Raw genomic sequence first — 25,813 nt, 5'->3', positions numbered from 1 at the left:
TTCAACTCTGCCAGGCCTCGTAATACTGATCCAAAGAGCTCTTAGTGAAAGAGCACAGCCAGGCTCTGGAGGAGGGAACAGACTCAGACGATTCCAGGCTTTTGTGTGTGGTCTCAATCGCAAGCCCCTTGAGAACCACCCCTCCTTTGCTGCCTTCTCTCTCTCCATCCATCTCTCTGTTTACGCGCTCACTTTCTCTTCCCTCCTTTCCTCTTTTTTTTAATGCACCACAGGTGGGCAGACACAACTGAGGGCAGCTAACCTTCTCAGAGGTCAACACAGGGGCCATTACATGCGTGTATATTTTTGTGTGTGGTCTTAGAGTTTATGTCGGCCTTTTGGGAATATTGTGCTTTTAAGGCTGGGACTGAAATCAAGCACATGGCAGACTATTGCAAGTTCATAGAAGCTTTTTGATATTAGTTTTCTGAAAGGATTCACTCACATTTTGTTTTCACCTTTTAGAACATGCATTTTGTGCATTTTTAAGTTTTTTTCTCAGTTTTTTCTTATTTGTTTGCAAACCATTGCATTTCTCAAAACAGAGTACAAAGCACCACACAGTGCTACCTGCAACTTTCTCATAATCCATAGTTCATCTTTACAAATAATTTTTGTCAATAAACATATCAAAGGTCAGAGGAGAATGGCCAGACTGGTTGAAGCTGACGGAAAGGCAACAGTAACTCAAGAAAAAAAACCTTGTTACAACTGAGGTATGCAGAAGAGCATCTCTAAACGCACAACACGTCCAACCTTGAGGCGAATGGGCTACAGCAGCAAAAGACCACACCAGGTAACACTGCTGTCAGCTAAGAACAGTAAACTGAGGCTACAATTCACACAGGCTCACCAAAATTGGACAATAGAAGATTGAAAAAAAATGTTTCCTGGTCTGATGAGTCTCGATTTCTGCTGCGACATTCGGATGGTAGGGTCTGAATTTAGCGTCAACAATAAGTATGGATCCATCCTGCCTTGTATCAACAGTTCAGGCTGATGGTAATGGTGTAATGGTGTGGGGGATATTTTCTTGGCACACTTTGGGCTCATTAGTACTAATTGAGCATCGTGTCAATGCCACAGCCTACCTGAGTATTGTTGCTGACCATGTCCATCCTTTTATGACCACAGTGTACCTATCTTTTGATGGCTACTTCCAGCAGGATTACACACCATGTCATAAAGTGTGAATCATCTCAGACTGGTTTCTTGAACATGACAATGACTTCACTGTACTCAAATGGCCTCCACAGTCACCAGAACTCAATCCAATAGAGCACCTTTGGGATGTGGTTGAATGGGATATTTGCATCATGGATGTGCAGCCGACAAATCTGCTGTAACTATGTGATGCTATCATGTCAATATGGACCGAAATCTCTGAGGAATATTTCCAGTACCTTGTTGAATTTATGCCATGAAGGATTAAGACATTTCTAAAGGCAAAATGGGGTCCAATCAGGTACTAGTAAGGTGTACCTAATAAAGTGGCCGGTGAGTGTGTATATGTATATATATATATATATATATATATATATATATATATATATATATATATATATATATATATATATATATTTATATATATATATATACACACATACTATGAGAGATTTGGTATGTATGCATCAAGTATATTTGCTGTATAAGGTTAGTGTTAATAGAAGTGGACAAGTGCAATATAAATCATTACAGTACAAATTATAATAATTACACAGAGACCTGATGTAAATGGAAGTAGACATGAGAAATATGAAGCATTACAGTCACACAGATTATGATAACTAGACCTACATTTTTTCGTTTAATTACTTGTTTAATAATGACTGCACATTTTGTGGAGTAGAATATTCAATATAACCACATATATTTTGACAAACATTTAATAATGCAGCAAGCAGGTTGTTGTACAAATTCATCAACTGTCTAAAGGAATGTACCAAAGCATTCGCAATTTGCTAAAGCATTAAGAATTTGCTTATGTGCACAATTGATACTTTCATTTCTGAGAAATGTTCCGAAGGACCTTATAAATACTGTGAAATGGCATCACCCAGAAGTCTGTGTAGCCCACATGATGTGTGTGTTTTAATCCTATGCTAGTATATAAAAAATATATTTTGCTACTATTCGGAAAATGTTGCTGTACCTTATAAACACGGCGTCTTTACCAACCTTATTCTCAGGTGACGAGTGGGCGCTGCCATTTGAATCTTTTTGTCTCGCGACTTCCGGTCACATTCACTTCCATTCATTTTTTGACGTTAACAACTGCTCGTTACGCTTCTTGATGTTGCAATTTAATATTTTCTTATTATATTATGCTACTTGGTCTGTGTAGTCATGCAAACATTTGTTTGTTGAGCAAGTAGTTTGGCCATTTCCTGCCGTTTATTATTCCTTGTCATTTCTCCCATAGGCGACTGAATCGGAAGTTCTAAGACAATCGCGAAAACAGGCGCACTTCCGCATTTTAGAATAGAATCAAGCGCCAAACAATCAGCCAATCAGAACTCATAACGCACTACAGCAGTGTAAATATTAAAACACTTACCATGCAGCAGCATCCTCGTGTCTACCGAATGTCTCCACGGGCCATCCCGCTTTGTATTCCTTTGTGTAATTTGTAATTGTCACCCCAAAATATCCAATCCTAAAGTTATATAAACGAACATCCTTTATAGTTTGATGTTAATCACGTGGTTACGCAGGGATCGGTTTGAAGTGTGCTGAGCTACTCGGAGCGATATCTACGGTGGCCAAGATAGCTCAAATGCGCTCCAAGTAAAAACAAACATGCAAAACAGAAAACACTAAACAAATTTAAAAAAAAAAATTAATCAGTATGACAATACACACACATACACAAATTCTTATGTGTAAATGCAGAAACACCCAGCAAGTAGAAATACAGGCATATAAGAACACTAGCAAAGTGAGAAAACATCTTTATCAATTTGCCGACACATTTCTTCAACTGTAAACATACCACAAAAAGTTTAGAGCCAATGGTGGTGTCATGCCCATTCAAACGGGGTGTCAGCATCAACAGTTCCCGTTCACTTTGAATGGGTGATGACAAGCGTTGCCAAACTTGCCAAACTAAATTGTGGATTTGTTGCCGGCACTTGGAAATTGGGAATTTCTCCACTTTTAAAGCACCAACGAAAGTGTCAGCCAATCAGATCGCTTTATGCAAATACCCCAGCTCAGACAGTAGCCAATTGTGGACAAATTGCATTGGCTGACACTGCTATGACAATCGCGTCAGCCCCAAATTCTCTATCAAGAGTTGACGCTAAAGCCCCGTGTGAATCGGTCGGAGATGTGAGAAGTAAGTTTTATATTTTTATTTTATTTTCATTCTGCTCAAAATGTTTCTTGTTATTTACAAAACACAGCACTGACTGTAAACAGAAAACAGCTGGGTTCATCATTTTAGGGGGGTCCACTGACATAATTACATTGCGGTGTGCACTATTTGCAGTGCATTTTTGTATTTGCATGTGTTGTGAGAATTTGCATGTGTGTATTTTATCAAATTGATGAAGATGTCTTCTCAATTTGTTAATGTTTTTTATTTGCATATGTTTTCACAACTTGCAGCGTGTTTGAGCTCTCCTGGCTACCATAGTACATGATATAAATAAACACAAACAGGCACCATTAACATGGAAACTGTGTCAACAATGTGTCTGCTACATCTGGAACTAGAATATTACAGTTAATTAGCTAAAACTAAATTCTTTAAGCACTGGCACAAGAAAATTATATTAAATTGTGATATGTTGGATTGAGAAGGGATGGTCTATTCTTATTAAGACATCATGACTGAAGATCATTTCTAAAAAAAAAATCTAGAAAAAAATAGAAATCCTCCGTAGGGGAAGTTATAATTATTATTATTTTAAATTGGAAAAGGCATGACTTAAAAATTCTGCATCGCCCCCAAAAATTACAGAAAAGCATTTAAAGGTTTTACATTTTTACATGATACTTTATTTTGCTTTACAAGCTAAATATGTCATTAACTTCACATTATTTATTATTCTGTCATAATGTTTTTTGTCATATATAGGTATTGTATTCCTTATATATAATGCCAAAACACTCACATTATCATAACAAATACTCAAAAGTACTTAAAATGTTCAAACTAAATGTGAAATTTAATAATTTAATTCCTTACTCTGTTAAAAATCATTTGGAAAATATTTTTTTTAAATAAATAAAATTCAAAGGGGGGCTAATATTTCTGACTTCAACTGTAAATGTATTTATTTATCATATTATATTATATTATATTATATTATATTATATTATATTATATTATATTATATTATATTATATTATATTATATTATATTATATTTAACAGTGTTTGTTGTTGTTTAGATCTTGCTGTTGTTAATTGAAAGAAAGAAAAAAATGATCTAAAAGCATTGGTTTTGGTTAAGTACTGTTTTAAAGTGCTGTTAAAGAAAGACATGCATTAATATTGTTAGGAGGATGCTTTGCTTTCCAGGCTATTAAAATGATGAAGCTTACAAAAATTCTGAAAATGCCATTAGAGTTAAAAATGTTCATGAATATATTACTGAAGTTATGACAGAATATCTAAATACATTATATGGTTTGTTTTGTTTATAAAGTACATGGCTTCTGTTTATGTCCCTTATATTGTCCAGCTCAGAAAACTACAGAAACCACACTGAATGATAAGGGCCGTAAGACAGGTTATGAGTTTTAGAGTGCTATGAGAGACTGGTACACTTGTTTTGCCATTATTTCTAAAGTAGGACTGCACCTGATTGAGGAGTACAGGTCAGATTTCACACAGTGTGACCTATAATTGGCCAAGATCTGTGTGACATCTCAAGGAGGCTCTTACTACGGCAGAAAACACTGAGCATGTGCCAGCTTACTGGAACTGACAGACATGTTGCCTGGCAACAGGAAATTGAGGAACATCATATCACATGACTATCGAGTGTATATTTGTGCATGTAGGGGTTTATACTATGCTAACTGGAGCAGATTACACAACCAGTAAAACATTATTTACTATTAGAAGATGTCGTGATATTATCATCCAGATATACTGTAATTGCTTGGCTTACATGAGTCAGTGAGAAGTGTGAACTTTATGGCTTTCAAACACAATCTTGCATTGGTGTGCTAGGAGCCTGTAAAACTAGTCTTTCTTTAGCTTTACTGAAAGGGAGTCGCTTTATCACAGGAATGTAAACACTCCTGTCCTCAGGAAGAGCAGGTTTGCAACATCATGTGTCACTGCGTGTCTGTTTACTCGTTGCACACGTGGTATATACAGAGTCCTCCGCTAATATTGGCACCCTTGGTAAATACAAGCCAAAAAAAAAAAAAATAGACTGTCAAAAATATTCAGTATTTTTTTTAACATTGTGGTGTTCTGCTTAATACATATATATATATATATATACACACACACACAAAATACTGTTGAAACTTAAGAGAGAGACCATTTCTTACAGTTTGTGGTGATTTCAGATTGTCATTTTGAGACTTTCTGAACCCCACACTGTAAAACCCAAAATGTTAAGGTAACTCAAACCATTTAAGGGAACCGATTGCAACAAACCATTTAAGTTCAAAAACTAATCCTAATGAGTACTGTGAACTTAATCAATTTAAGTAAACGAAGAAATTTGAGCACAGTAAAACCCAAAAAATGAAGAGAACTTAAACCAACCGAGTACTGTAAAACCCAATAAGTTAAGGCAACTCAAACCGTTTGAGAAAACCGATTGCTACAAATCATTTGAGTTAAAAACAAATCTATATGAGTATTGCGAACTTACTTCATTTAAGTTAAAGTAATGAGGTATTTAATTAACTCATTACCTTCAACACTGAGTTTAAAACTCTTTTCAAATGAGTAGAATTAACTTTCATCACATTTTGAGTTAACTACACTCATTTCATTTGATAAAGTTGACTCTTGGGTTTTATAGTGCAATAAATGTTTTTTTTTCTGTACACTGTAAAACCCAAAAGATGACAGAGACCCTAAATGTACTCTAAATGTAAATTATCAAAAGTCTCTAACATTTGTAAATTGGGGTAAAATAAACAGGGCAAATAGAATATTCTAATTCTACAATCTATTTCCACTTTCCAGTAATACAATCAGTTATTAATTTAATTATTTTTTAAATTGGTGTTGTAACAATGTGTTGATGTTTTAGAAAGTAGAATGTTTTGCTTTCTTTAACATTTATTTAATGTTTTAAAATTATAATATCCCCCCTTGTTGAAATTAAACATACAAGGATGTGCTAATTATTTTGTCCACTGCAGCTGTTCATTTTATGTAATATAAAAACATTTCTTCTCAATTTTTTTGTGGTGCGACATTATTTAGTCGATTTTGATTTTGTGTTTCTTTCCCGCTGTCAACGGAGCAATCTGGTGGAATGACAAAGAAAACTGAACCTGATTGGTCCTCATGCTTGCTTTTGAAATGCTGATTGGCTCACAGAAAAGACCTAGAGGCAAGCAGGAGTTCCAGATAAAACCTTTGTTTTTGTTTTGGTTTAATTTATTTAATTAAAATGTAAATAACTTAGAAAACAATTTCACATAATGTAAACAATTGTCATTTAATAAGAATATAAACTCAAAATGACAAAAATGTCAGATAAAACCTTATAATTCTAAGGTGACGATGATATTTTATGGTAACACATTTTTGTTATTTAAATTTTTTTTTTATATGTTAAACTGGTGTTTCTAAACCACATTCCAACCAGCACTGCATGTTTTGGATGTCTCCTTTGTCACGCCATTTCAGGTCTTTCAGTTTCTACTAATGAGCTGATGATCTAAATCAGGTGTGTTTGGTTTAGGAGATATATAAATGTGCAGAGCTGGTGGGCCTCCAGGAATGTGGTTGAGAAACACTATTAAACAACACTGTTTTTATACATTGCACCATCTTTGCTCATATTTACTAAGTGCCAATATTAGTGAAGAGCACTGCATGTTATTGAGAATGCAAACCATTTCAAATGTTTAAAAATAGACCACACAGTTATCTGATATTCATTAAGGAATTAAGGTAACAGGATGAAAACAAACGTAGGAGGAACTAAAAAATGGCAAGAGGACAAGAAAAGGAGGCCTGTGGTGCTGGAGGTCTTTTAAATTTTCATGTTTCACATCAGCTGCCAGAGTTTGCAGATAATGGTCAGGGTTGCCAGGGAAACACTGGAATAAAAGGAAAAGAATCTTACGGGTCACGTATGGCCGTTACTTCCTGTCTCGCAGACACGACGAGATGATCTCAGCCCCTTTTTTGTGCATTTATAGGGGCCCCTAATAAACACACACCCATTTAATACTTTGTACAGACAAGTGCTGCCTGCCATATAAATCTGGCCAGATATGTGAGAAATGTTTTAATGAGCACCCAATAAGCTGTAACGAAAAGCTTCATTTCTCTGCATTAAAAAGGCACGAAAACTTGCTTCAGAATCTTAAAAAGTCAGTCACAGTCAATCAGGAAAAGCTGAAAAATGCAATACACGTTTATATCTATCAAGAGGAAAAACTCTTATCTTTATTTAGCCATGAATTTCACATTGTGAAAAAAATCACTTGTACAAAATAATGTTAACCGCAGTGGTTGAGATAAAATAACAATACAATTATATAATACAACACATATAGAAATGAAAAGAAAAATGACACTCACAAAAACAAACAAACAAACAGTACAGCCCAACATTGACAGTGTTTTAGCAATGCGTCTGTTTGTGAAGGCATACAGCGTTTAAGAGTTCTTTAAGAGCCACCTCCGAATCAATCTTTCACTTGAGCAGAAGGAGAGAGGGAAGTTGGGAGGGCAAAGGAGTAAGAGGGAGAGAAAAGAGAAAAACAAAACACTTGACTATTACCAGTTCCAATGGAGAGGGAGCCATGATTGTTGACCATTGCTGTGGCAACTGTGCTATGCGAGGGGGCAGGACGGGGTGTTCTGATTGGACGGAGGTCAGCGTGTGCAGTGCTCTGTGAAAAGGTATTCTGAAAGGGGGGTCAAAGACCCTAAAGGCCAGAGGGAACATTGTAAGCAAGAATTTCCTGGTGGAGATGAGAGGGTTTGAGGAGGAGAGCTTTCCTTGTACTTTGCAGTGACTGTGCAGTTTAACAGCACAGAAATGATTATATATTCCGTTCAAATAAAGCCATATCATTTATTTGTGGTGTTGTCACCACAGCTATTGTGTGTCAATATGCCAGTGGTGCTATTCATCCTACCCGAAAACTGTTGTCACAGTGTCGCTCCGCAGTCAAAATTCAAACAGACAGATCGTCTCTACAGGCGGTGCGTTTGGCAGTCACATGAAAGCACCCTGGTCTTTGCCCTTATGTAGACATCGCTTTTAGTTATGTTGAGAACTTTGGGATTTAGCTTTATCATAATTAACCCCATTGTGGTTAACATCATTAACTTTGTCACAGGTTGTGTTTTACGCCACAGGCTGTTTCCCCTAGCATCCAGTCTTAAAAATAAAGGTTATTTTTGACAGTTAAGCTTCTATAATGTCTAGACAATCTCAGTGCAACATTCTGAATCCATTTGTAGTGGAAGTAGTGAAATATTTCAGAAATAGGTATCAGTTTACTGTCTGTATCACTTTTGAACATTCTTATAATAGTCTCAATTCGCTCAATCACACCACTTACATTCGCAGTTTAGACATGGTGTATGGGTGTTTTCACACCTGCATTATTTAGTTCGGTTGAATCGCACTAGAGTTCGTTTTCCCTCTTGGTGCGGTTTGTTTAGGCAGGTGTGAATGTAGCAATCGCACTCAAGTGTGCACTAAAAGCGTATCAAGACCTCCTATACATTTTCGAAATGTATAGTCTGTCTAAAGTGATGTATCCAAACTATTAAGTATACCAGGGATATAATCAGCCAGCGCAATCGTCCCTCCATTGGAAAAAGCGACATTTTGTGTCTGCCAGTTTGTTTACTTGAGGGAGTTCCATTGGCATTTTCCTGCACGTTAATTCTGACCAATTGAAAAGCAGTTTAGGAAAGAACATCTGTCCAAGATGTGAATTTTGTCACATGACTGCACATGAAAGCTATCAGTGTGGTGTGAAAAGGACCCAAAAACGTCAAAAATGCTACAATGTATAATTTCTTTGCCCTTGGTCTAGACCGAATGAACCGAACCACAGATGTAAAAGCACCAATGAAAGTGTCCTCTAGGAACTTGGGAATAATGGTTCTTCTGTACAACTAGCACATCAAATTTATTTTTAAGAGGGGTCCAGGAATGTGCCTGTGACGTATTCCTAATCCAATCATAACGTTAACAGCACCAGTGAACTGTGAGGGACAGGTCAAAGTTACAACACGCTGGTGACGGTTCCAGCTGTTCTCAGAGCAGCTGCGAATGTCACATTCTTCAGAAAGCTCTACAGGATCCTTACAACCCACAGAGACCCTGGGTCAGCGTGAGTTTCAGTACTGACAGTGATAGATGCATGGCAGGGTTACAGAGGCGGAACACTGAAGCGAGTTTGGCATGAGGTCACTTGCCACTGGTCAAAATCACTTGATAAACTACGCTAATGCTCCATTACGTGAAACCTAATGCCTTTTGAATGGAGGTTTGAGGTCATATTATATGCTTTAAGATCACTAACAGTTTATGCATGTTAATGCAACATCCGAACTAAGTGGAATGGTCTGTGCTTAAAAGACATAGGTTTTAATTTAGTTGCCTAATTTAAAGAAATTCTAATAATGGTTAAAAAGATCAGTTTGCCCAACAAGGGGTCAATCACACCGAACACGCTTTTACGTTCCAAAAATGTGAGGCGCACCGCAATGCGTTTTTTGGGGCCGATCACACTGAACACAATTTTCACATTCCAGATAACAAAAGTCTCTGTAGTCGTCTTGACATCACAAACACTGCAGTCACCTCAACAAAAAATGAAAGAGACATGACTGACGTAACGTCCATTTTCCACTCGGAGTGACTTTTTTTTCCAACTGCGAGTGCACGGCGCGCAACGGTAAAAATGTCAAATGCAGCAAGTGGTAAAAACGTGAGGCGTGCAGGGCGCAAAAGCAGCATGCACAACACTCACGCCGTTAGTAAATCTTTCAAAAAAAGGCACCTCTGTCTGTGCTATAGCCTAGTGGTTTACATGCAGACAAATGGTATGGTAGCACTTCAGGGTAAAAAGGCAATTAAAAAAAAACATGGATTTGGTGTGATCTACCCCTAAAATGTGAGGCAGGCAGGGTGCATAAGCAGTGTGCACAACGCTCATGGTTATTAGTAAATAATTAAAAAGAAAAAGTGCCTCTCAACACAAAAAGCATATTCGGTGTGATCGGCCCCTAGTGTATCCTTATCACAGGACTACTTTGACTCTTTAAACGGTCATCAGCATCTTAAATCCTTGTAAAAAAACGTACTAACATTTATATGCATTCATGAATGTATTAAATCATCTTTGCGTCAAATTACAAAAACGAATTACCGCTTATGTGAGGTGTTTCAAATGCAGTGTCTATGGGGCTGAGAGAAAATTTGACGTTATTCTCTCTTCTGGATGCCTTCATCAGTCTCACTTTTTTTTTTCCCTTTTTCTGAAAGTCTTAATAACACCATCATAGAGTTTTTCTTTTATTATTTCAGCAAATAAGATTGTTAAAAAAATATTTGCTGTACTCTCCGATTCACTGCACTCTAAGTTTACCCAACTATGACGTATGAGGGTAAATAACTTCGATGGCAGAATTTCCATTTTTTTGATAAGCAGCCCCTGCAATTTGAAGTATTTTCCTTGTAGCCGCCTCAACTCTCAAAACCTCTTCCCAACTCCCCAGTCTGCTGACCTGCCCACTTGCACCCTGGGTAATCTGAGTCCATGACATCATTCAGCCCATTCTTATTCCGCTTATGACCTTTGACCCCCAAAACCTCCCAGTTTTTGATCTGATCGCTGACCACTACAAATTCCACCTGCTCTGTCAAAATGACCCTTATATAAATGTGCAAAAGAGCAGCAGGAACACAGAGCGTTTTGGGCCATGCTTAGTACAAAAACCTGTCAGCGTCTATACATCCAAACATTAGGCAAGCAGAAAAAAATGACCAATAAATAAAAAGAAATGTTGTTAATACACAATGAATCAAACGAAACAAAAAGCTTCATAAACATCATAAATTAAGACTATTAATAGGCAATGAAATATTTTAAGCCAGGCAGCCAGTTTCTTGCACTTTTTTTTTTTTAAATTTACAGTTTCGTTGTCGTTGCCATAACGACTGAATTCCCTCGCAGGGTGAGGAAACGGCTCTCACCTCCTTTCTCTCTCCTTCTGTCGTTCACGTTTACCGTGACTGTATGTGCTTAGAATAGTACAGGCAAAAACGGCAGAAGTGTCTCGCACAGTTCAAGCCTTGTGCAAGAAAGAGTTGAGCCGGTGAGTGATCAGGACAGTGTTTGTTGGTGCTTTCTCAGAGGACATGCTCACTCAGTTTGTCGGGTGTTTATTTTGAGGGGGTGGGAGCATGATCGGGTGTTGAGTGGGCAGATGGACTCTCGTTCAGACGAACATGCTAGGACATGCCTCTCCTGCACTCACTTAGTCGCATACGCACAGCTGGCACGTGTACCTTGGGACACACTGTGCCCGTGTCCATTTTCACACCAAGCTGCTAAGGTCTGTTCAACAGGACCAGTTCAGCATCAGTCTATCCTCATTGTGCAGACGTGTGAAGGACAAATTTGTTAAACAAAACAAATGTTCTTCGGTCCTTTTATTCTTCAAACCAGCAAAATATGATGTTTATCAGTCCATAAAGAGTCCACATCAGTATCTCTCCTACTGAGCAAAGTCTTTTTTTCAAAACATCACCATGGGAGAAGAAAAGGAAGATACCTATCAGGATGTGAGGTACTTTTCCTGGAGTATCTTAAACATCTCCAATCATGCGTTGAGACTCCTGTTGATCTCCCAATCAAAAGCCTCCACTCATCCTTCATGCAGTATACAAATTAAGACAGGCATACGGGTCTATTTCAGCTTGCATGGCATCAGCTTTGTACAAAAACGGTCACAAACCTGGGCAACGAAGCTGATGATTATGCTGGTTGTGATGGAAGCAGACTGGACTTTCAGGATGCATCTCAGTTCTTTTGGTTTTCACTGTGAAGCCCACATTTTGATACTTCACAAAATGTACAAGAAGACATCACATAGTAAATTCCAAGCAAGACATTAAAAGTTTTTGGCGTACTTGCAGCTGGAAAAAAAGCTTTTTTTAAAGCTTTGCAACTGGACTTTGTGGACAATACTTAGCTCTTAATGGAGAAAGTCTCTTCATAAAATTGCACAGGAGGGTTATAGCGTTTCTTCACAGTTGGAATCCAGTAGACAATAACGACAAATGGACACAAGGAACTCTGTGGAAAAAAACAAAAAACAAGAAAACCAACATTAGAAATATTTTCAATTTAGGTTTCTTTTCCACCATTATACTTCTTTGAAAGCTAGATAAGATCCCACATTTGAACTTCATAGTGACTGTGTTTACATAGACATCAGTAATCAAATGATATGCCTCAATCTGAATAAGACAATAATATGATTAATGTGTTTACATGTGTTTCTTTTTAAATGTTGCCTTCATGATCCCGTTTAACATGTTGTAGCACAAAATTCGATCGAAGTCATTACGTCACCACGCTACCCACATTTCCTCCAGAGTTTCAAGTAATTCTGGGTGTTTCATTGTTATTTTAACTGCAGTTTGGCACGTTCACTTTCATTCAGGAACATTTCATTCATGGCCCCATTAAAAATGAGATATTGGATGAGAATATGAACTTCTGGAAGAGTGTAGTTTTAATGAAACTTGATACTGCACACCATGAGAGAAAAAAACTCATGTGATGCAGGTGTTTATGGCCTTTCACTGACTCAGTTGGTGCAGAGAATAGTGTCAAACTGCCGTGTGTGAATTGACTATACTATCGCAAAGTGAAGTTTCATAAACTAATTTCGAGAAAAGCATGTAATATTACTGAGCACGACTGGCTGCTCATCTGTAATCAGTAATAAACCAATCAGAGTGATCCAAGCTTACAATAAGTGGATAATTTTTTTCCTACTGCTCTATCTTCAATACAGAAGAATGCCCCCTTCCACCCATCTTCACCTTTTTCTCCCTTTTCTAAAGGGAGCTCTCAAGACCTGCCTGATCTCGGATCACGTTATATGCTTATTGACCAAGTGGGAGCCTTAGGCTCAAGTATCTCCGAGCTCAAGGTTCTCTCCTGGGCCAGCATGCCAAACCTGCTATTAACGCCAATCATATCTAAGAGGGAATTCTTAAAATGCGGCGAAAATCCTACACAACTGTAATAGTTTAAGATGTTTTGATGTCTATACTGCACTTAATTAATAAAATACTCCACATGTCTTAATTTAATTTCTGTTTATTTCGATTATGACTTTAGTCGGATTAAGGTAATCAAAAATCGCTGTTAACAATGAAGACTTTTATTCAGAATAATGTCTTAAACGTATTCAAATTGGATTATTGGAGTCCATGTAAACATACTCATTGATGCCCTTACTTTCATCTATGCACTTGAATAAAAAATACACTTCGGTCATTGACTCAGACCATTTGTACCTGATGTTTTTTTTTTAATCCACTTAAAGTAAAAACAAGAAGAGAGGACATATAAGGTCAGGCTCACACACCTGTTTAACAAGAAATACAAGCCAAAAGATAATACAAACCTAGAGGCTTGGACTCTTAAACATGGCATTCAGTCAGATTATTGGCTGTGTAAATTCAATTAACAAAGAAGCACCAGGAACCAAGAGCACAACCGAATGTACAACAACAAAAGCTTTAATTTCTATCTATCGTTGTTGCACCAAAATCAATACAGCGTGATTCGCCTTTTTGGCTTCGATTCTACTATTATTTTACAGCTTTTCCGCAATGGCTAAAATCTATTCTGAATTGTTGTATTCTCTCTCTAGCTTGGAAAGGAGGATAGAAATTAAGTGTAGGTGATCACTTGAAAGCTGAAGTCCCCTAGAGTGTCCAAATCAAGCCATTAGAACACATTCTATTTCTTATGTGCCTCCCAACCCCCACTTTCATCTTTTAAGTTGCGCATACAGTTCATATAAATGACAGTAAAGGGCAGCTGAAGCCTGCAGTTACAGAAGTATCGCTTGCCAATTAAAACCCACTCAAACAGAAGCCCAAAGAAACTGGAAGGGGGCAAAGCCAAATCCATGCCTCCATCGATCCCAAGCCAGTTGGGTGTAGAATCTACAGAGCTGCTTTAGAAGACTACATGTTCAGTGAACCATGACACTTGATCTAAGCGTGGAGCTGACGGTGAATGAACACAGCTTAGACTAATGACCTCCCTCCACTCCCACACCCGCCAAACACAAGCCTGGCATAAACACATACACACGCGTATGTGCGGTTCACACTTCAGCACACGCGCAGCAACACAAGCTTAGCATGGTAGAGATTTTCTGTCCAGAACATATCCCTGGCCATTAAAGAACAAGTTCAAAGTTCTTCCCTTGAGATTAAAAACAACAACAATATATATATATATATATATATATATATATATATATATATATATATATATATATATATATATATATATATATATTTAAAGGAAATTTCAAATTTTCATGAATTGATATAAACAATTATAAATGTATTCAATTTCAGATGAATACCGATCAATTGAACTACTCCTTAAATAATACTTGGAACTACCACAAAACTACTGTATCGCAGCCGCCATAAAATATTAACCAGCACAAATGTTTTCAATATTGATAAAAAATAATAAATGTTGAATATTGAGCACAATACAGTATATTTTTATTATTTCTATATTATTTCTGAATGATTATGTAAAACTGAAAAATCAGCCTTGCAATCAGTGGAATAAATTTGTATTTTTTTAAGGTTTAAGCTATCATAACTGACAAAGTCAGTAGTAGCCACTTTTGACGCACATAAACAATCAAAGTCCTCGTGCTGCAGAAATTAGGAGGTTTGATGCAGGTGCACAGCGGTCATGCAGTGAGGGGTTTGCGTATTTAATAAACTATGGCAGTTTGCGTTCAATGAACAGTAAGAATGATTAATAAATCCATATCAAACGGTCCCTTAAAAGTCTCGTCTTGCTTTCAGTTTCGGGCTTTGGCAGGTTTTGCACTCACACACAAGCATACCCACAAGAAAGCCCAAGTGAACCGCCCTCAGGCACACCTCTTCCAACCGGCCAGGGCCGGCCAAGAGAACCGTGCCTGAACCCGATTAAGCGCACTCACACTTCTCAAACGATCCAGGAAACGGTTCGGATACCATAGTGTGAGTAGGCTCTAACTGTACTCTGCAAGGGGAATCGATCACCCGCTGCAATCAGATACTATACCAAAATCAGCAATCCGGGGGTGTTATAGACTGTACCAAAAAGCAGAGGACTGGGGCGCTGATGAAATTCAGGGAGTTTTCCAGAAGAGATAACAAAACAGGTGGGTGACGGCAGATGGGTCTGAAATACGAGAGACAGGAAAAGCGGGCCTGTTGGCAGGTATGGCTCTCTGCCTCGGTTTCGTCAGATAAACAGCACAGTGACAGAAATGAAGAAAGCAGATCTTACGTAATGTTTTTTTAAGTTAAGAGTTCAAGAGTTAATTAAAGCCTTTCTGCAATGATGAGTCACACACAGTGTCGTTACAAAGTTCACGTGCGTAAAATTGCTGAAACCACACTCCATCACGTTGCGGTGGGCTTCAAAATGGGAGGGATTTGGATCCTATTTTAACATCAGGAATTAATTTTTTTATTTTTTATTATATCACTCCAATATGACTGTGGACACACTATACCTACATAGAGTTCTGTCCAAACAGCTTACAAAAGATAATTTTCATCATAGGTGCCCTTTAAACTACTACCTAAAAACATACAAGTATGTTCTTTATCATTCCATTTTGTCCTGGTTAAATTCAGCATTTCTGCAAAGAGCATCCTTGAACCTTCCAGAGTCCAAAAACAGTTTCACAGAGAGACGGAAAAGATAAGAGATAAAGGGAGCAGTGTGTCTGTATGTAGGAAAGGGAGGATCTCTGTAACCAGATGCATTCTCATGGGAGAGCGATAGCGGGAGTTTGAGTGTGAGAAAACACAGCGAGTTGGAGAGAAAGAAAGAGCAAGACTGAAAATCTTTGTTTACCCTGCCTTATCCCGTCCTCCCCCTCTCTCCTCATCTGTGTCTTCTCTCTCCTCCCACTCCTCTGGCCAGCAGTGAGGCTTTTCATTGTTAGTGGGGAGGAAGCTTGCTTAAAACACTTCATGCTCTTTTAAATGGCCAGGAATGGCTCAGCGAACAAAGGAAGGACCACCACTTTGAAATTAACTGCCCTGTCAAGGTGGGCGGCATTTCACACACACATACAGAGAATCACTGAGACCTTAAAAGTGAAGCTAAATGACCAGCGCCAAAGGGTCAGGAATGGAATGACTGCCTCCGTTTTTGTTTTTTAGGAGGAAGTTAAAGTGGCTATATATCTTGTTTAGTCTACTGAGTTTGGTTCACTCTATCAGTATTTACGGGTTATTCTGCTCTCGCTGCAGCCAGACTGATTACCTGCCATGAAGGGAGAGGAGAAATTTATGTATAAAATATTCATTTCACTCTACCAGGCGGAGATAAATCTTTCTATTGTTAGGCTTTATATAATAACTCCTTATTTCCTTCTCTTTGAATACTACGTTTGTCCACGATATGCATATCAAATAATACAAATATTGTGTAGGTGTTCGCTTTTTACTTTCTATATAGTTACAGTCACAGAATATCCAGATAGATTTTTGCTTTTCACTCAAGTCACAGACGGAATTACAAAGATTTCTGCATACTAAAACATGGCGATTGACAGTACTGAAATGGTTTATGAAAAACAAAAGCTATGACTCATCTGAATTACGTTAGGCTTTATATTAATCACTCTCTATTTCCTTCTCTTTAAATGCTGACTAGCTGCGTTTTGTCCACATTATAATTGTCAGATAATACAAATATTGTCTAGGTGTTCTCTTTTTATTTTCTATATAGTTACAGTCACTGGATAGCCAGCTAGATTTGTGCTTTTCACTCAAGTCACAGTCGGAATCACAAGGATTTCAGCATACTGTAAAACGTGGTGATTGACAGTACTGAAATGGTTTATGAAGAACAAAAGCTATGACTCATCTGAATTACCTCATCTGACCTAATGTATTTTACTCTGAGTCAGGCCAAAGATTTTCAAACCAAGATCATCTGAATCAGCAACAGCGTGAATAGTACGCTCTTCATGCATCTATAAATGACTGAAATCCTTTAAGGATATGTCTATTTTACTTGATATCAGTCAGGTTACAGCAATAATTTATGATTTACTTTTTAAATTTACAAAAGCAATGTAGTCTTACATAAAATGCATCAGTCATTTAATAAATCAATTAAGAAACTGAACTAATAATACTAATGAATTAATAATAATAATAATAATAATAATAATAATAATTAATATTAGAGTGATTTCTGAAAGATCATGTGACTGAAGACTGGAGTAATGAAACTGAAAGTTCATCTTTAAAATCACTGGCATAAATTTTTTTTTTTATTAAATTATAATCTACTTTTTAACACTTATTTTATAGTGCAATAACATTTCACAATTTGTACTGTATTTTTTTTACTGTAAAACACTTAAAAATAATGCTGACTCCAAACCTTTGACCGGTAATGTATGTATATGAATTTCTGTTGGCGAATTAAAATCTACATGACCAAACATTGTAAAATCTGTGTAGGGAAATATTTTGGCCTCATGTAAAATTCCAGTCTATTGAAAAGTCTGTGAAAATTCACCAAACAATGGTATATGTGACCGCACCTTTAATCACAAAGACAGCGGTGATGCATGAGTTGCATTTAATTATTCAAATATTTGATTACGCTTTGTGGCATGGTTTCTCAGACGGGCAGATAAAGACTGCAGCTCAACAACCCAAAACCCCACTTTAAACAAGCTCAGAAGGACTGAGCTGGTGATCAGACTTCATGCTAGCATGTTTCATGTTATCATCCAAAATAGCTCATCCAAATACAAACCTCACCATTCCTTTCAGTGTTTTCCCCCCAAACCCTCCCACGTTTGCCATGCTCTTCCCTCCTTCCTTAGACAAATTTCCCCCTCAGGAACAATAAAAGTCTTCTATTCTGCTTCAATTACCCTCGGTGCAACGCCCCTCACTGCACACTCATAACTCATTCAGCCCTACCGCAAGCCGTCTCCTCACAACAGAGGCACACAAATGCTCGATTTTATTCTGGATCTAAATTTTACATTTAAAGATTTGCATGTGCCCACAAGCACATTAAAATTCAGGTGGAGCCTAGCATCTCTGCCTGCTAGGTGTGTGGAGCTTGAATATCTTAAAGACTAAGGCTCTGAATTTTCTCCAGCAAGGATCATCGCTCTTTTTTTTCTCTCAGTCTGGGGACTGATCTGATATCGCAGAGTCTCTGTATCAGCCAGGCCAGACATAGCGCACATACACACACACACACACACATCACTGGGCATATCACTGCTGAGAGGTAGATACTGGAAAGCCTGATGCCCTTTTCCGAAGCAGTCCTGCTGTGACCAAAGCCTGATTTCCTGGAGACTGAGCAAGACTCAGTGCCTAATAGCAAGTATTTTTATGGTCTCTCAAGAGAGAGGACATCTGTAGCATCCTATTATAAATCCATTAATGTCCCGGCTTTAAAAAGTTATCGATTAAAGTGAAATGCTGAGATTAGTGCACCTACACACACACACACGCACAACAGAAAATCTCATTACAGAAACAAAGAAGGAAAACTGGAAAAAGTTCATCAGCAACTGGAAGAGTAAAGAAAGCACTGGGGAACTGATAGACTGAAAAGAAACTGATATATAGAAAAATAAATATCTTTTTGTGCATATGAGCTGAGTTGACCTGGTTGGTATTCATAGCAATGCTGCCTTGCCATTCTTTTCCTCTTTGACTCTTAAAGCAATCTAATTCTGTCAATACTCAATTTGCTGCTGATTTTAATAAGTTCTGTCAATGTCAATATATATTCAAGCCAAATCATGATGGATAACTGAAATCACTATATCCAAATACAGTGTGTAGATGAACAAAGAAACTGTACAATATTACATGATGAACATAGGTGAAAAGAAGACGTGAAAGTAACCACAACATTGATATTTTGTTTAATTATATAAAGTAATGTAAAACATATAATTGAATAATGTATTTTTGTATCCTTAAGTTCATGACCTTAACTGACAAGGGCATGGTGCATCTCAAACGGTTCCTCTAGAATCCCTCGGGTTCTCAAAAATGTATTTCAGTTCATCTATGACTGAAAAAATCCACCATAAAATAAATCTGGCTACATGTTAAGCACATCTTAAAATCTAGCACTTCACATAATTCACCAATAAATACCAAATTTATGCAATTTTTAAATGAGTATAAAAGTGTCAAATTAATTTGAATTAATTTTGTCATCATGGATTTGAGATGTAGAGTATGAAAAAATATTGCTTGATTAATAAGTGTATAAATTGCATCCTTTTTTAATTGAAACGCACAAAAAAGTCAGGTAATTCTGTTTTTCAGTTGAACAACGTACCTTGCAGGAACAGTAGGGTCACACATGGGAGTACAGGCGTGCTTCAGGCTGGGAGGTGCTTCCAGGTGCTGACGAAGGCAGTAGGAATTAAGGAATAAGGTACCGTAGTGATGCTGTTCCATGCATCCAGCGTGGGATCGTAACAGTCCAGGGTTTTGCAGCGCTGTGTACCGAAGTAGCCACCCACCACATAAAGTTTGTTTCCAGAGGCCACAGCCTGGCAGCTCATTCGTTTCGCTGTAACATCTCCGACTTTAGTCCACTGATAAGTCTCACTGCTGAATTTGTAGGCAGAACAAGCTGAGAATTCGGTGTCACCACCCATTACAAAGATCTGGTTGCCTAGAACAGCTGCTGCAGTGTATCGCCACGGCTGCGGACAGGACGCTGGGACCGTCCAGCGATTTTCTGAGGGATCATAGCACTGAACTTTGGGCAGCTTGTCATGGGCCACACTTGTCCCTCCAAACGCAAACAACTTGAGCTTTACGCTGACGACAGCTGCATTACTGACTCCTTCTCGCAAGGGTGCCACCATGCTCCACTTGTTAGCAACTGGGTCAAACTGCTCTACCTGCTTCAAGGACACAGATGGTGATGCAGGCAGACAGCCAGTGGCAGCTGTGTGACCTCCGACGACATACAGGCAGTGGCGTAATTCTGCCGAGCCATGACCGAAACGAGCTATCAACATCGGAGCTGCCTTGGACCATTCCTCGTGTAATGTATCGTACACCCAAACGTCCTTGGACACACCGTTCTCCGAGCCTCGGCCACCTGTCACGTATACTTTGCAGCCAATGGCGCAGGCGCTGAACTCTTTACGTGGGCTGGGGATGTCAGCCTTTGGAATGATCTCTTTGGCCTTCTGGTCCACCAGGTAGAGCTTGTCACACATAAATGTGGGGCCGCCCAGCAGGAAAAGGGCATGACTGGTCTTGCGGGGCCGGGCACAAGGACTGTTGACAACACCGTCATTTTGCAAGATGCGCAGTTTGCATCGGATGGCCTCGTCCACCAGCTCTTTGCTTTTAGCCTGTGCGATGATGAGCTCTTCCGTTGAGACATTTTCCATGAGGAAGATGGCAGGCAGGAGTGCCAAACGCACAGTACGGAGCAGCTCCGGAAGGTGACAGTGCCTCCTCTCAAGGTCGTAGTTCACCCAATTGAGCGCCGACTCGTAGACTAGCCGCTCGTCCTCTGTTTCGAGTTCTTCATGTGCCAGAAGTTGCACCAGCATGTCCTTGGGCAGCTGGAGAAACTCCTCAGTTTTGCAGATAGCAGGGAAGTTGCTGAGGCACATGCTCCAGGACAGCTGGAACAACTGGGTGCACTGGTGAGCATCTGAGAGCAGCAGCATGCCCAGGCAGTTAGATGGGTGAAGGTTCTTCTCTAGGAACTCGGCACAGGCATCGCGGATGTCCTGAAACTCGAGCATGTCACCGGCCTCAAGCAGAGACTCTGCATTCTCCTCATTTATTATCACTCTTGACGAGTAGGCATAGTCCAGAAGTAGCTCCAAAACCTAGACAATGGGGCATAAACACAAAGTTAACCAACAAGTGGCAACCTCTAATTTAAGATCATTTGAAAACCACAGAACTATTGTTTTTCAAAAGTAAACCTTATTATTACCTCTTGACATGCTTAGTAATCTTCAATCAATTATGTTTTGTACCCAATTTGTCATAGGTTACTCACTTTCATACCATTTTGAACCTTTCACACAAAAGATTATATTTGAGGGAGTGTTTTTAAGCAATGTCTTTCAAGCCCACTGACATTTATTATAACAACAATGCACTAAAATCCACTGTCTTTCATTTTAGAAAAGAAAAAAGGACATACCGACCTAAAACCACAACACGGTACAAAAAAATGTACTTTTTTTTTTGAGTGCTAAAACAATACCTCAGGATGAATGGAGTCCCTGAAGTCCACCTCACTGTCCTGACTCTCTCTCAGGCCTCCGCTAAACATTGCTTCAAAGTAGCGGCTGCAGGCGGCCAGCACAGCCCTGTGGCAGGGGAAAGAGCGGCTTCCCGCATGGAGCAGGACATCGGTGAACAGTCTCTGCTGACGAAGGGCATTCAGGTGCATTAGCACACTGTCAGCGTACGAAGACTTGTGGAACAGGAAGATGTTCATTGACCCTGTACTGGCACGAGACTTGCGGTTCTCGTGGACAAAGACAGACATTTTCATTGAATCCTGAAAAAGAGAGAGAGAAAAAAATCTGTTGACAAAAACGTAAGATGCAGAAATAAAAACAAATCATAAATGCACTGTTTTTAACATGTAATATATGCTAACGTTTTGAGACTATTGTAAATCACTCCTGAATATGAGGAGGGAAAGATTCTCAGGAGCACTTTTGAATTCTAGTAGGAACTGGCATCCTGCTGGGGTTTAAACAGCCTCAGTTGTCAGTTGCAGAAGTTGACTGACATTGTTTTGAACAGTGATATGATCAATATCAGCAAAATACACAAAGAGCATGCCAAACCTCAATATGAAGGCAGAGAAAGATGATGTAATTCTGCAAACACAACATAAAAACCCACTGGAAACCTCTCTGATGTCTAGCCGACTGGAATGTGAACAAATGCGAGGGAGTCTAATCATTACCAGGTGTTCAAAGACGGACGGATAAGGAGGGGGAAACTGAAGGAAGGGAAAAAACTTTCAGAAGTAAACACTCCTGCCTGAAATTTACTGTGGAAAAAACGAACAAAGAGTTGAGCACTAGGCACAGAGTCAACACAAAGTGTGTCAATGTCACCGACTGCCATCTGGTCGCCTATATGGTGCACATTCAAATCCAATCAGTCTGAATTTCCATGTAAGCGATACACGCCCCCTGGTCCCTGCCGGCTGTCAACATCTCTCCAGGGAGAATTTAATTGTGTTTCCGCTAATGTTGTGCAGAGGCAAAATGTAGTTCCAAACTGAGCTAAATACATTAATGACACAGAAGCAAATGTGATGTATCACACCTGATACAGTCCAGTAATCCATTCAAATTGGTCACAGCTGTGAAGGACAAGAGCCAGAACCCATGTGCTGACATTGACCATTAATTATTTTGAAGCAAACCACGAAAAACTGCAATGTACCATGCATGATTGTATGCATGAATAATAAACATTCAGCTTGTAACTTACAATGAAACAAAGAGTAATGACAATTTCATAAACATTTCTAAAATGTTGGCACTGTAAAAACACAATTAACTGCTTTTCAAGTTCAAGTTATGTTTGTATCATCAGATTTAACAGACATCTAATTTTAACTTATGACATATACAGTAATGTTAAATAATATTAGTGTATTTGCATGACATATTTATAGTCACACAATTAAATCAATTGCAAAAGGACTATTGATTTTAATACGGTTTAATAACTTGCCATTGTTAAATTCACTACAATATTGCACACTAGTGTATTATCTATAATAAACAGTAATTATATTACTATTACTACTACTACTAATAATAATAATATAAATATATATTAGACATAACTCCCACTAAACATATCTTTATTATCATATAATAGATATCTATTCATGAACATGAAAATCTTACCTGTTCAGGAGCAATGAGGATTTCAGTTTCGTCTGCTTTGGTCGCCGAACATGCCACAACGCGACGCGGACAGAGTCACAACACTGGCGGCGCTGGGAGCTCTGGCAACAGCGTGCGATGTCGCGTGGATAAACCACAGAATAAACAAATAAAGTGTGACTTATTCCACCTAGGTTTAACGTAAGTAACGAGCCTATAAATGACGTTTAGTATACTGTTGCGGAGTTACACGGAAAGCTGCACGACTTCCTCTATTTTTGTTACCGACGTGCAGAAATATACTGACTCGTCTCGTCAGCGTGCAGCTCCGGCGCTGCGCGTGCAGGTCTGGATAGTGAACAGCTGACGGGTGTGAACAGCTTTTAGAGGAGGAAGAAAGAAAGAGAGGGGGCGGAGCGCCGCTGCTCTTCAAGAGAATGTGGGAGGAGAACGACTGATGAACCGACGAGAAAACAGATAAGGACGCCGTTGGTGTGCCTCATTAATAAAATAAAGGAATTTTATTAGGCTGCTCCAGGGAAGATGTGCGTAAGAAATCATTGCATTAATGAATCAAGGATATATTCACATATCTCTGCGTTGCATTATTTAATGGACGGTATTATAATTATAATAATAATAGTAATATAAAAAATAATAAGTAAAGGTTTTTAAACAATAAATACACGTAGAGTCCAACCTAAACTTCGTTTATTCATTGGTTTGGGATGCACTGCCATGCACACGTTGGTTGTTGGTTCAGAGCTTCAGAATTGATTATGAATTTTAATTCACAGCGCAATGTCGCCCCCGACTGAACAAAAGGTGCATTTGCATTGTCTGATTATACTTGTAAATGCCCCATTGATTTATGGACCGTTTGAATGGAAAATGTCCATTGTGGGTCTAGGGTAGTAATGTGGTGGACTAAATAATGAGGCTCTCGTGAACCTCCTTCTCTAAATATGTGGCTGATCCAAAATATGTGCAAATACTGACAGTTATAGGGCTGTTTGTACAAACAAAAACAACAATAATTATAATAATAACAATAAGAATACTTAATGACAAGATTAATAAATAAAATTACAAAATAAATAAATAAATAAATAGTCCACCCTAATTTGAAAATTCTGTCAACCTGTTAATTTTCTTTCCTGATGAACAGGAATGAAGATATTTTGGGAAAGGTTGGAAACCTGTGAACATTGACTTACTGTTCATTTTCCTGCTATGGATTTCCAACAGTTTCCAACATTCTTCCGAATACATTCTGTTTGGTTCTAGTCATTTTTCATTTTTGGAACACAAAGAAGCGCCATCTGGCGGACAACACGGACTTGTTGTGGAAACTATTGGCAGATGATCTATTTAGGCCAGGGGTCCGAACCTGTTCCTGTAGGGCAGGGTTGTCCAAACTCAGTCCTGGAGGGCCAGTGTCCTGCAAAGTTTAGTTCCAACCCCAATTAAACACAGCTGAACCAGCTTATCAAGCTCTTTCTAGGTAAGGGGAAAGTGGGGCATAAAGTAACACTTTTTGTTTTTGGTCAATAATAAACAAAGTAATGGGGTTAGACAAACTATATTTTTTTACCAACAACACACAAGCCTCTCCTACAAATCAGCACTGAAATTATGATCCCCAGACCAATGGTTTCTGTGCAGTATTGCCAAAAATGCCAGGAGTAAAAATGTTACTATTTACCTTACCTGCGGGGAAAGTTGTAACAGACAGAGGGATAGTTGTAACACATGAATTTACAGGCAGATTTCACACAATTAATTTAAATTCAGTTTACTTTAAATATTAGCTATATTTCCTCCGTAATTGGCTCATTTCTTTTTTAATTCTACATAGCACAGTATGTTTATATATTTATTTGTTTATTTGATAAACACATTTGAATCTATTTGCATTATTATCCATTATTATACAATGCATTTATTTGCAGTATTAGCAATAATATATATATGCTATTATTTATTTTTTTTTATTAAAACCATATTTTCTATTAAAAAACATTTTTATTTAAAAAGTTCTCAACATGGTGACGCAGTGGTGCAGTAGGTAGTGCTGTCGCCTCACAGCAAAAAGGTTGCTGGGTCGAACCTCGGCTCAGGTGATGTTTCTTTGTGGAGTTTGCATGTTCTCCCTGCGTTAGCGTGGGTTTCCTCCAGGTGCTCCGGTTTCCCCCACAGTACAAAGACATGTACAGGTGAATTGGGTAGGCTAAATTTGCCGTAGTGTATGTGTGTGTGTGTGTGTGTGTGTGTGTGTGGATGTTTCCCAGAGACGGGTTGCGGTTTTAAGGGCATCCGCTGCGTACAAAAATATTTTGTTTAATTGGTGTTTAACAGTGTGTGGCTTAATTGTAACACCCTGTTACAACTAACCCTGCTGTCATGTTTTTCTCCAAATTGGCTAGCAGTTACTGTG

General features: G+C 38.4%; 1 protein-coding gene across 1 annotated transcript; it reads right to left on the bottom strand.

Moving 5' to 3' along the window:
* Positions 1-7,570: 7,570 nt before the first annotated feature.
* enc1 (ectodermal-neural cortex 1) lies at positions 7,571-23,733 on the bottom strand. The gene is made up of 4 exons (XM_087253663.1): positions 23,398-23,733; positions 21,720-22,019; positions 19,809-21,333; positions 7,571-12,485 (listed from the first exon to the last, which is right to left on the bottom strand). The coding sequence occupies exons 2-3, from the start codon at positions 22,011-22,013 to the stop codon at positions 19,852-19,854; spliced, it is 1,776 nt and encodes a 591-aa protein (XP_087109789.1). The 5' UTR covers positions 22,014-22,019; positions 23,398-23,733; the 3' UTR covers positions 7,571-12,485; positions 19,809-19,851.
* Between the last annotated feature and the right edge of the window lie 2,080 nt (positions 23,734-25,813).

This window comes from Danio rerio, chromosome 5 (genome assembly GCF_052040795.2).
Source record: "Danio rerio strain M-AB ecotype USA chromosome 5, GRCz13ab, whole genome shotgun sequence".
NCBI classification, from domain to species: Eukaryota; Metazoa; Chordata; class Actinopteri; order Cypriniformes; family Danionidae; genus Danio; species Danio rerio.
The sequence above is the reverse complement of the archived record's forward strand: the minus strand, read 5'-3'. Positions and strand labels throughout refer to the sequence as shown.

Excerpts from the sequence above, each read along its gene's own strand:
- enc1 (XM_087253663.1), bottom strand. The coding sequence starts at position 22,013 with ATGAAAATGTCTGTCTTTGTCCACGAGAACCGCAAGTCTCGTGCCAGT. Across the intron at positions 21,334-21,719 it reads GGGACTCCATTCATCCTGAG|GTTTTGGAGCTACTTCTGGA; the intron begins GTATTGTTTTAG and ends CCCATTGTCTAG.